At 44.3% G+C, this 12,729-nt stretch overlaps 1 protein-coding gene across 6 annotated transcripts in view; it reads left to right on the forward strand.

The window, feature by feature from the left end:
• Positions 1-333: 333 nt before the first annotated feature.
• LOC128696247 (bestrophin-2-like) overlaps positions 334-12,729 on the forward strand; it is a 58,984-nt gene continuing 46,588 nt past the window's right edge. For 3 of the 6 annotated variants that reach the window (XM_053787380.2, XM_070092378.1, XM_053787378.2), the window contains exons 1-7: positions 493-627; positions 1,615-2,454; positions 3,739-3,849; positions 5,370-5,541; positions 7,924-8,053; positions 9,368-9,606; positions 11,298-11,531. In XM_053787380.2, the coding sequence (XP_053643355.2) occupies positions 2,387-2,454; positions 3,739-3,849; positions 5,370-5,541; positions 7,924-8,053; positions 9,368-9,606; positions 11,298-11,531 (954 nt within the window). In that variant the 5' untranslated portion in view covers positions 493-627; positions 1,615-2,386. Of the gene's footprint in view, positions 427-492; positions 628-1,614; positions 2,455-3,719; positions 3,850-5,369; positions 5,542-7,923; positions 8,054-9,367; positions 9,607-11,297; positions 11,532-12,729 lie in introns of those variants that run through there. The other 3 variants (XM_053787379.2, XM_053787381.2, XM_053787382.2) reach the window with 3 other exon arrangements.

Raw genomic sequence — 12,729 nt, forward strand, 5'->3', positions numbered from 1 at the left:
TCACAGATTCAGTCAGTCGAACAGAGTCACGGCTTTACAATGGATCTCCATTTAGATATAAATAAATGCCGAGAATGCTTATTGCGCTTAGCTGCCATCAGTTCAAGAAGAACATCTTGATTTCTGGGAAGAGTTCTTGTTCTAAGAAGTGCGATCAGTCCTCCTCTTAGATCAAATTAGGTTACCTCATGCACTCAGCGGGAGGAAGAGAATCTTCTAACTAAATTAAATCGCATGTATCGTGAAGATTGTCCCTCACTCCAGGCGCTGGAAAATGATAATAATTAACAGTCGTCGTATGGACGGTGCTGTTTCTGTGTCGTGGAAATGTATGTTGAAGATACTCTATAGACGAGTACAGTGCTTCGGGGATTTCACTGGTGGCTGAGCGAGCTTCACAACACCTCAGACCTACAATCTCAGCTGGTCAGTGGTGTTGGGTAGTCAGCACCTGTGTCAGTATTATTTTGTCTCTCCCAGTCGGCAGTTAGCGGAGTTTTTTTTTTTTTTTTTTTTAAAGCCGTGCCCATCGCGGCTGAATAATGTTTCGAGTCAACGGTCACACTTTTATGTCAAATCTTAATGCTGAAGACCAGTTTTTTTCAAGGTGTTTATGTACAAGGAAAGGTGAGTATTGTGGTGTTTTATTTGTTAGGAAATCTAGGAAGTAGCTCCTGACTCCGGTCTGGATCTTAAAATGAAACTCTCACTGAAGCTTTTCGTCATATGACGGAGGCCTACTGCTACCTTTCCGGTCCACCCCGTAAAAAACACAAAAAGATGTGACGGCATGATTTCCCTCCCATTTACAACAACACGTGAAACGGTAATGTTCTCATTATTACACGACAGGGATTTAGAAGTTATTCAATAACTATCTCAAAAGTATTAAGTGTTCATTGAGTCCAGAATACCGTAGCTAGAGAGCCGGTGCGAGTGTTAGAAGCTGTACCTCCGTACTTTGTCACCCTCCTGGTACTTATAACCCATCCTGTAGTTTGCTCTGGTCTTATCATAAATTAAATAATCACTAATACGTGCAATGTGTGCTTCAATTCTTCAGTTACATGTTTAAATTACTCTTGCACACACACACACACACTGATATACCTTTGTTTATATATAGATATTAATTCCGTATCACAGCATATACGTATACACAGGTACGAATGTTCATGTACACTGAATTTACGTTAATCCTTATTTTAGCGATTAAAGGATAAGAGACTAGCGATGCACAGGCGAGATGATTTCGATTATTTGCTCCCAAGTTATAGGCCTTAGATCTAACACCAACGTATTCCTCTTGTGCTATAATACTGACGCTTCAGTGATACAATTTAGACACTTGGTTACTTACTAAATTGATTTTGACAGGGTTAACGCTGATGGCGGTTAAGTACGTGGGTGCTAATCCACCACTGTGGGTGGCATCCTGGAGGCGGGGGGTAGGGAGTGGTCACCGTATTGCATGACGAGTGGATGTAAGCCTGGTATTATATATAGCTTTTAATGACCTATTACTACCCTCTATGCATTCCATATCATATCCCAACAACCGTCTCTCTTTACCCTGACAGCTGTATCTTTTCCTTGACAACTATTTCTTTTCAGATCAGGTGGCTTGACATCTTCTGTTTACCTTGGAGATACTTGACCTTTGCGAACTCGTTGAGGCTTCCTGGTGACCTGGTCTTGAGCTACCTTGAAGACCTGGGGTTCTCTGCTCCTTGATGATCTTTGACTCTGGAAATGAAGTCCCCACGGGTCTTGAAGAGGAAAGAATTCAAAGATATCTTTTGACTTTAGATGACCAGAGACTCCGTGGCTTCCTTGTATATTTTGCTTCTAGGCTTCTTTTAATCTCGCTCTCCTGGTTGCTAAACTGGTGTGTCCCTCTTGGTTATCGTGTGGTGACTGCCTACATCATTGGTGAATCGAGTTGGTTTGCCCTGGGTGACCTAGCCTCTGGGTTCTTGTATGAAGCTAAGAATACTTTCTTAAGGGACGCCATTGTTTGGATTCACAGCGGCATGAGTTACGCTCTCCTGGGACACCCAGATCATAGGCAGTTTGAGGATTTGGACGCTGTACCGCTCGACAAGTTAATCTCTTGGTTACATGAGCTGATATTTATTATACAGAGAGAGAGAGATGTTGAATTCCTCACTGAGCTGAGAGCTGGCGGTGTGATCTTTGACTAGTTCCTTAAGAAAACGAGCTTGGGTATCTAAGTGACTTCTAACCTTGGGGCTCTTAATTAATGGTGTTGGGATCTGAGAAAGAATTTTTTTTTACCTAGTTGCTATTAAGAACTGCTTGGGAATACCAGAGAAGATTCTTGAGCTAGTGGTTCTTAAATAGTCATTGCCTAAGTAACGCTGACATGACTGTAGAGTACACGAAGACGATGGTCAACACCTGCTGCTGCATATACGTCAAGCTACTATTCAGGTTTGTTAACTACTGTCAAAGGCTGTTGTCAGTGCGTGCGTGTGTGCGTGCATGTGTAGGTGTGCGTGCATGTGTAGGTGTGTGCATATATAGGTGTGTGTGCATGTATAGGTGTGTGTGCATGTATAGGTGTGTGTGCATGAATAGGTGTGTGTGCATGTATAGGTGCATGTGTGGATGTATGTCATTATGTAATCGTAGTTAGACGAGGTATTCCTGTGATATTGTCAGTTATCAGTCATAAAAATATTAGAGTATTTGATGCATATAATTTCTGACAATAAAGTCCAGCCATGTACTATTAACTAAAATGATTACTTTTTCTGAACTATGGGAAAAAATGCTATCGAAAGAATTTTTATAATAGCATGTAAATACTGCAGGTTGTAGGTGGTACACACGAGCTGTTATTGTTAACCTTGGTTCCCAATTGTTGTTTGTCTTCTGCAGTGATTAATTGTGCAATATTTTCAGTAAAGTTATCCTTTCTCAGTATGGTAATTTGTTTATTTTTTGCTTCGTGTTGCCTGCCATTGTTTCCTCAGTATTTCAGGCAGTAATACATTGACTAGTGTGACTCGTGGTAAACAGTGAGTTTTACTGTACGTATTAATTTATACAAATTTGAGTTTGTATCTTGAGCTGAGACATTCACTAAATTCATCCTCTAAAATAAATGGATCCCCCGGGGAAGTAGCCTTGATGCCAGTGATGGGTTCGTGATTCAAGGACCTGTACTTGTCTTCCATCTCTGCGAATGGAACCTGATTACCTCCTGTTCTCTAGGCACTGTATAAACCACGGTACTGCCGCTTATCCCCGATAAAAAAAAATGAATAAATATCAGGGAAAGAGCCATTGATGTCATTCATCACTGTGATGACTATCGAAAAGTTTAGTTTGAGAATTCGATATTGTTTGTGTGGATGCTAAAATTCTAGGAGCCATAAAGTGTATGGGAGGTAACCAGGTTTGATCCAAGGAAGGGGAGGGGTATAATAACTCCTTATATTACGAGCCCTTCTGCGTCACTGCATCCTCCCTGAAAGGATAATTCCTAATTAAAATTACATACATTTAGCCAAACATTTTATGAAGAGACTCGAGGAAACCGGTTAGTCGGACTCGAGTCCTGGAGGTGTGAGGTGTACACAGGCACGACTCTGGTAAGACGGTGATGGAGTGAGTGATGCAAGTTTCCTCATTTTCGGAGATCATTCTTCCACGGTGGGGAAACGGCAGATGTGTTAATAAAAATTATTTAGCTCTATTTCGTGTTGCAAGGTGGCGGGGAAGTATGTACAAGCTGCTGTGGCGGGACCTGCTGGCGTACACAGCGTTGTACTCGACGCTCTCCTGTGTTTACCGCTTCTATCTCCAGGAACCTTACAAAAGGTAGTGTTGGGTGTTCCCCGTTCAGTTCTGATCCTGACCACCTAGCCTCAAGTTTTGGGATGGGGAGGGTGGGGGTCACCCCTACCTTGGTGAGGGACTGAGGGGAGGGTGGGGGTCACCCCTACCTTGGTGGGGGACTGAGGGGAAGGTGGGGGGTCACCCCTACCTTGGTGGGGGACTGAGGGGAAGGTGGGGGGTCACCCCTACCTTGGTGGGGGACTGAGGGGAAGGTGGGGGGTCACCCCTACCTTGGTGGGGGACTGAGGGGAGGGTGGGGGTCACCCCTACCTTGGTGGGGGATGGCCGGAGTGTTCAAGGGAAAAAACTGCACTTGAATAAGTGCACCACTGTACCACCACCACCACTTGTATGTGCACCACTGTACGTGCGAGTGTACGAGTGCACACGTGCACTCGCACGTACAGTGGTGCACATATGTCCTCGTAACTTGCACACACTCAATTCATTCTTGATATATACACAATACGCTGCAACAAATGGACGTGCTTGTGGATTACTCTTGTTCCAAGGAACTGGAACCACCCCCACCCACCTTCCTTTTCTCTGAATCAGACCTGATCGCGTACCACTCTCCAGGAGCTTTGCGGTTCCTTACGACTTTAGCGCATCCCAAGTGACTGCATCTCCTTCCCTTCCCCGACATACAATCCGAAAATACTTGCGTTTCAGTTTAATTTTTAGTGATATCGTCTTGGAAGAGTGGGGAGGGGGAAGAGTGGGGAGGGGGAAGAGTGGGGAGGGGGAAGAGTGGGAGGGGGAGAAGTAAGGGGTGAGGCGAGCTTTCATTGTGCTACCGACACAAGGAAACTGAACACAAACAATATCTTTTGTTGCTCTTCCAAAACACTTCTAATACCAACAATAGCGCTGCAACTTTTAGCTCCCGAGAACGTTCCTCGGAACCTAGCTCTGAGATGAGTGTAAATACGGCCAGGCTGGGCTCTGGGCTTGCTCACAGGCCAGGCTGGGCTCTGGGCTTGCTCACAGGCCAGGCTGGGCTCTGGGCTTGCTCACAGGCCAGGCTGGGCTCTGAGCTTGCTCACAGGCCAGGCTGGGCTCTGGGCTTGCTCACAGGCCAGGCTGGGCTCTGGGCTTGCTCACAGGCCAGGCTGGGCTCTGGGCTTGCTCACAGGCCAGGCTGGGCTCTGGGCTTGCTCACAGGCCAGGCTGGGCTCTGGGCTTGCTCACACGCGACTTTTGGCTACATTTTAAGCTGGTGATAATGTGGAAAAAATGGACGTGAACGACAGTTCTGTAGATATCGTCACGTTAAATTTGACCAATGCAACCTTAATACAGTCTTGACCAGTAAATTATAAACCAGATGCTGCACTACACGGTATTGACTTTTTTTATTCCTTAAATAAATGTTAATTATATATTGCATATAAATTGTATATTTTTTATGGACACTGGAAGATTACAAAAGTTTGGAACTCGAATATTTAACACGAATCTGTATAATTTTGCTCGGTGCCACAATCTTCCTGGCGAGTCAGGATGTTCGAGGAACTGGTGATGTATAGTAGCAAGTACAAGAGCCTGGTGCCCGTGTCCTTCATGCTGGGGATGTACGTGATGCTGGTGATGATTCGCTGGTGGAGCATCTGTTTGGCACTCCCAGACAACACGAATATTGCCATGCTATTGGCCACACACATCCCTGGCACCGTGAGTTAGTCACTTTTTTTAATTCTTAACTAGTGTAACTGCAGTTGTAGCCTCTGACTCTGTGTCCCAACTATAATACATTCGTCTTGTAGACGTGTCAACTTTCCTATGGCTGACACTTCTTTTTTGCCATTCCAGCTGGCAATCACTTAGAGGGAATTAATGTCTTCCACGCAGCTTTTAGTGTGATTGTCTGGTTGAATTGAAATATTTTAAGCTTCCAGCTATTGAAACCCATCTCATAATTCATGTTGGCTATCTATATTTGTTATCTTTTGGTAACAATGCACCCTTCAAGGAGAATACATTGATGCTGATAGCTTTTTATGATGCCCCTCATGGAGACAGCCTGACACAGCGTGGAGGTTTGTCCTTCATCTCCAGGCTGGAACTATGGGGGCAGGCTGTTCCGGTTTCTCAAAACTAGGTCGTTTAAGGTGGATGAGGCCAGCTTAGATTATTAGTGGACACCATGGCGTAAGCTGCTTCTACTATGACGCTGATTATTTTACATTGTACCGTATCAGATAACCTATTTCCCATGTGCTGCTCCATGGTGTGGTTCTTCCCAATGAGAAGCAGGTGATATTTTTGGGGAAGCTCTTCGATCGAGAGCTGACGTGAGCCTCTTATAAAGAAGCTCCCAGTGGATACTCTGCAAGTGTTGCACATTAAAGTGCTCTCTTACTATTTTATGGACAGATCGGGGCACAATGATCTATCTATATGCGGCCTTGAGAGGGGTCCAGGTTGGAGTACGGCTGCCAGATCTATTACTGGGCCAGTTTTACCTCTTTGCGTTTGCTAAATAGTCTGTCATTTAGGAATATGGCCTTGTATGGGTGCATTCCGTCCTTTTTTCCTGTTGAGGGCCTCAGCAGGAGAAAAAGATATTTACTGTTGGATGTGTGGTGGACGCTGATGTCTTATTGTGCACAATTGCCCAGAGTATCCTCTGCTTACTGTGGATCTCTACACCATTCTCGCTGATCTCTTCCTGATAGGTTTGCTGGAACTCTTCAACGTATACAAATTCCTTAATGTTCTCTGCCCTGGCTCAGTATGCTTCTAACCACCCTGTGGTCAAAGCCATCCAGGAGTGACTAGACCATCTCCATGTGCAGCCCAAGGATGTGGCCTTCCGTTGGTGCTCAGGCCATGTTAGTCTCCCTGCAAGCGAGTAGACACGCTGAGGTAAGGGCAACTCTTTGAGATCTCTCTGGCAGACTCTTTTTGCCTCTTGACTTCATGGGCCATGTATATAGGTCCGTTTGTAAGTGGTCACTCTAGTAGGTCCTACAGAAGAGTAAAAAGTTATACAGGTTCGGCAGGATGTGGGTGTTTTGGCTCTTCTTTCAACAGAAATCATCTTTGAGATGTGTAGATTGAGGATCGGGCACATCCTTCTGAGCTGTGTGCAGGTGCTCCCATCTGTGTAGCTGTGGTTGCAGTCGTCTAACACAAATATTTGCCCACGAGTTACTCCCTTTAGCTCTTATTTTTATAATTCCGGGGTGTCTGTAGCCATCTCTGGGGAAAACTTTTAGGAAAGTATTTTAACATTGATAGTTTACTGGGATTTTTAATTTTTGTTGGTAATTTTAGCATATCAGTATTCACTTTGTCTTGCTCATTAATGTTTTTGTGGGATGTATGGTTTTTTGTTGTTGTTGCCCAGAGTGATGTGTGATTATCCAATCAATCTATAATCTTGATTGTTCCTCTTTTAGCACTCTATTTTTTGACTATCAGTCGACTCCCATACTCTCTCCCATTTTTTCCTTTGTACTTGATACCTTGCTGGGAATATATTACTTGTTTTCATTCCAAACCATACCCCGGCCGAGATTGAACCCGCGGTCAGTCTCTCAAAACTCCAGCCCGTCGCGTTAGCCACTAGACCAGCTAGCCACAATAAGATTCGTCCAACTAGTTATATTTCTACACCATAGGAAGGTCAGCACAGGCACCACTGTGACCACAAATTCAAGTTTTTACAGACGAATCTCCAGCTAGCGTGGCCGTGACGAACTCTAGCTCAAGTCCCTTCACTGCCGTCAACATGGTGTAGAAATATTCCTAGTTGGACGAATCTTATTGTGGCTAGCTGGTCTAGTGGCTAACGCGACGGGCTGGAGTTTTGAGACTCTCTGACCGCGGGTTCAATCCCGGCCGGGGTATGGTTTGTTTGCAATCGTGTCATTACGATTTCGTGAGTCTTGTTTTCATTCACTTGTGATACTTATGATGTCTTGATTTTCTAATTAAGGGAAAATAATTTAGCCGAAATCTTGAATCTGTGACAGAGTACATGTGTACAAGCATCTGTGTGCGTGTGTTTACACGTGACTTACACGAGGCTTGCACCTCTCCCTCCTGCAGGACTCCCGGGCGTTCGAGATACGTTCCAGGATCGTGCGCTACATCAGCCTCACTTGTGCCATGGTGTTCGCGCAGATCTCGGGCACCGTCCATAGCAAGTATCCTGATTCACAGCATCTTGTACAAGAATGTAAGTCCTGATGAAAGGTTATTTGGGGTTGTTGACTTGCGGGGGGAGGGATTGGAGAGACGGGGGTTGAGCTTTGGGAATGGGATGCGAGAGTCGGGGATTACAGGGTTTGCTCTGGGGTATGCGGCACTGTAGGTTGGCATACAGGTTGTGGGTTTGGGTAGTGAGAGAGGCATGATGGAAGCTTGTCTTGATGTGTACTCACTCGCGCGCACAAATTGTGTATGTACCCTTTTCTTGATGCAGGGGTCGATTCTTGGCTCCTGGCTCTTGACTGACCATTACTGGATGCACTAATTACTAACCTCGTAAGCCCCCCCCCCTAGCACGCCTATTCTTAAAACATGTGTATATATATATATATATATATATATATATATATATATATATATATATATATATATATATATATATATATATATATATATATATATATATATATATATATATATATATATATATATATATATATATATATATATATATATATATATATATATATATATTATATATATATATATATATATATATATATATATATATATATATATATATATATATTTATTTATTTATAGTTTTAAGAAATGATTGAAGCCTCAACCATTTACTTGTCCAGGTCATTCTATTTCCTGGTGTGTGTGTGTGTGTGTGTGTGTGTGTGTGTGTGTGTGTATGTATCACCGGTTTGTAGTGGTTAGCGTTCATAAGCGATTGAATATTTTTCACAAGACAGACTTTTAAATCTTCATCTCTGTAAATCACAAGATCCAAGTATAGTGTTTCCTAATGATGGTCTCGAGATACCGAGCAGCCTACCCCCAGTCATTTGTGTGAGGATGTAGTGGAGCAGCAGGTATCTGCCGAGCATGACATGTAATCTTTGTTTCTCAAGTGGCAATTAAACGAAAACTAGGAAGTGGGGGGGGGGGGGAAGGGTTGAATAGGTAAGAGAGGAGGAAGAGAAGTAGTAAAGAGGAAGAAGACTAGTAAGAGGAAGAGAACTAGTAATAGGACGAAGGACTAGTAAGAGAAGGAAGGAGAGGAACTAGTAAGAGGAATGGCAATAGGGGGGAGGGTAGGAACCGGAAATAATTAATATTCACGAGGCCGCACTAAACCAGCAAACAGCACAACTCTGGGGGAATGAGAGATGTCAGGTATCGAGTTTCATCAGAGGAGAGGGTCCAGTTCCTTGGATCAAGCGCCTTTCAACATAAAGGGAAAAGGTTAGAGACGAATGAAAGCACAAAAAAAAGCAGAGGAGGATGAGTGTGATCCAGACTTCCGCCCTGACTTCATTACTCTCTCCTTCAGACCTGGCGACGGAGCTAGAGGGTCAGGTGTTGACGGAGGCGGCGAAACAAGGGTGTGCTGGCAGCAAGTGGCTGCCGTTGACCTGGTGCTGCCAGCTGGTGCAGTGTGCTAGGGAGGAGGGTTTCCTGCAGACGGACTCTGGCAAGGAGGTGCTAGTGACGGAGCTGCTTCGTCTGCGTCGTCAGTGTAGCCGCCTACAGCAGTGGCACGAGCACAATGTACCGCTACTCTACACACAGGTCAGGACCCGAGGTTCAGTAAGTCTTAGACATGGTCCAATTACCATTACAGTGCGAGAACACCAGCAGTGTCTAGCTATCTAATTCTGGAATTTTTAGATTGTGAGAACTAACGCTCTCTTCCCTGGTATATTCCATTTCAAATTCAAAGTCTACTTCCCCTATCAAGGAAGGTTCCATGACGTTGGTGAGGGGCTCTTGATCTAGGGAATTGGATCTGTGCTCCAGTTCCCTGAATTAAGCCTGAATACCTTCCACATCCCCCCCCCAACAGGCGCTGCATAATCCTACGGGTTTAACGCTCCCCTTTGTTTATGATGTCTACTTCATATACCTGAGGTAATGAAACGTGTCATCCTGAATAACAAAGAGGCACAATACCGTGACTGGAACGATACACAAATAACCCGAACATAAGAGAGAAGCTTACGACGACGTTTCGGTCCGACTTGGACCATTTACAAAGTGACTTTGTAAATGGTCCAAGTCGGACCGGAACGTCGTCGTAAGCTTCTCTCTTTTATGTGCGGGTTATTTGTGTGTCATCCTGAGCTGGAAGACTTCTGAGGAGCGCCGAGGAAAGTGAGAATTACTGTTGATTGGGAATTTCTCGTGATGTATCCCACAGATCCAAATTTTTAAGGTATTTAACGTAAGAAAGTGGGCAGTACAGGACCTGCGCTGCGAAGGATGGGTGGATATATGTTGCAGTTTTTGAACTGTTAGGCGTGTCTCTGGCAAGACAGTGATGGAGTGAGTGATGATGATAGAGTTTCTTCTTTTTCGAGTCGCCTTGCCATGGTGGGAGACGGCCGATGTGTTGATAAAAAAAAATAACTCAGGAACGGGGAGACTTCAAGAGAGACTTCATGCTTCTGAGGGGGGTTCTTGATCCAAGGAACTGGAGGAATATAGGTGAAACATATATGCCTCCTATTTCTCCAGGCGCTGAATTGCCCCTACAGTTTTAGTGTTTACTCCAGTTTATAGCAAGTCAGAGGGCTGGAGGAGAGGCTGACCTTCAACCAGCGATATCCCTAGTAAATTATTTCCTACTATATTTGAGGCCAGCAACAACAGCCTGGTTGATCACACCTTGATCCACCATGAGACCTGGTCTCAGACCGGGCCGCGGGGGGCGTCGATCCCTGAAACCCACTCCAGGTAGGCATTTCATACATTTCCACTTAACTCGGAACTCGAACATGCAGACAATGGACACAGCATTTTGAGAGGATATTTACTATTTCGTCGAAATTACGCCATTGTATAACAAAATATGATGTCTACCATACCTAGGTTGGTACCGCACTTAGCTCACACATTAAGGTCCGTGGTTCGACCCCCGGTACGGGTGGAAAATTAGGACACATTTCCTTAAAACACCCGTCCCTGTTCATTTAGCAGTAAAATGGGCACCTGGGTGTTAGTAGATTGGTGTGGGTCGCATCCTGGGGAAGAAATTGACTTAATTTGCCCGAAATGATCTGCATAAAGAGGGGCTTTCTATATAGTTATATCACTGATGTCAACTAGGTCTGTGTACGTCGTATTTGTACTTGCAGAAACAGATTATTATTTATTATTATTATTATTATTATTATTATTAAAAAATAAACATTCCCATCTCACAGGCAAAAGAATCAAATATGAAAATAACACTTGTGCCAACAGAACACTGTATTCAACAGGTGGTGACTATCGCAGCGTACACGTACTTCGTAATATCACTGCTGAGCGAGCAGTACCTGGACGAGAGCCTCAAATATCCCAGCTATGAGGTGGACCTGGTGGTGCCTGCCTTCGCCCTTCTTGAGCTCGTTTTCTACATGGGCTGGCTCAAGGTAGCAGAGATCCTTCTTAATCCCTTCGGCACCAACGACCATTCGTTCGACCTCCTTAGGATCCTGGAAGACACGCGTTACGTGAGTGTTCCATGGGTGTAGTGGTGGTAGTAATGTGTTTGTGGGAGATTGTAGAGGAACTGGGTGAAGAGGGGGGTACCCCAATTATGATTTGGTTTATGCCTTGATATTTTTCTTATACGGTCAAAACGTGCGTGTATTAAACATCTAGTAGAAACAGAAAAAGTTTTCCGGGGCAGGAGTCAAACAAAAGTTGCACTTAGTAAAACAAAAGTTCATGGAAGTTGTGATTGTTTGAATGTGGATTATAAAGTAACATCACTGGATCAAGTGGATCAGGAAACGAATTATACAAGACAGCAGTTGAAGTGTTGAGTGTAGGTACTGTTAACAGACTAGCAGTATTTCACGGTGAGGCTCCAGTAAATTGACACCTTTACCGCAATGAGATTATATATAAGTACTTTAATACAGGTGTACACTCGAGATTGATAAGATCCTCCAGACACTACTGTGTCTGCAGGACACTAACCGGTTTCACTACAGTATCTCGGATTTTGTTCCTATCCTTTAATTAAGGTGTACATGGAGTTCACGTCTACCTCTGCCTCATCTAGATCATTACGTTGCCTTACTACCTTGAGGCTGAAGTTGTTTCCTAATGTTCTTTTGGATTAGTTGCATTATCAACTGTAAAGGTAGCCCATCCCCTCCCATGAAGCCTGTTTGTCTACCTTCTGAAGTTCTCTTGTACGTTACTGTTTCTTCTTTATGCAAGGTCATTAGGCATAGTTTCAATAGTCTTCTGTAGGTCAGCTCACTTGAACTTCGAGATCCAGGAGTGGTTAGTTCGTCTGAAAGAGCAACACAAGAGTATGAAGTTCTCTTGATGCCTGGGCCATGTTGGTGTCCCTGAAAATGAACAGGCAGATGACGAGGCAAAGGCTGCTGTAGCGAACTATTACTGCAGCAATGTTTTACTTGATGAATTAATGGGCTATATGCAGATATGTCCATGGAAAGTGGTGGACCCAGTGGGCCCTACAGGGTTCGACAGGAAGTGGGTGTTTAGCCCTCCTTCAGTAGGAATAGTTACAATGAGGCTAATATGTCGACTGAGGATCTAGCGCACACCTCATCCACAGCCACCGGTTCACAGGTGTTCCTGTCTCTCGTCCTTATTCCCCCTCCCTCTCGGGGTAGTTTTTAATGGGCTGTTGACTGTTGAACAAATTCTAACCATTTGCCCATGGTTCAG

The sequence above is a fragment of the Cherax quadricarinatus genome, chromosome 39, assembly GCF_038502225.1.
Source record: "Cherax quadricarinatus isolate ZL_2023a chromosome 39, ASM3850222v1, whole genome shotgun sequence".
Classification (NCBI taxonomy): Eukaryota; Metazoa; Arthropoda; class Malacostraca; order Decapoda; family Parastacidae; genus Cherax; species Cherax quadricarinatus.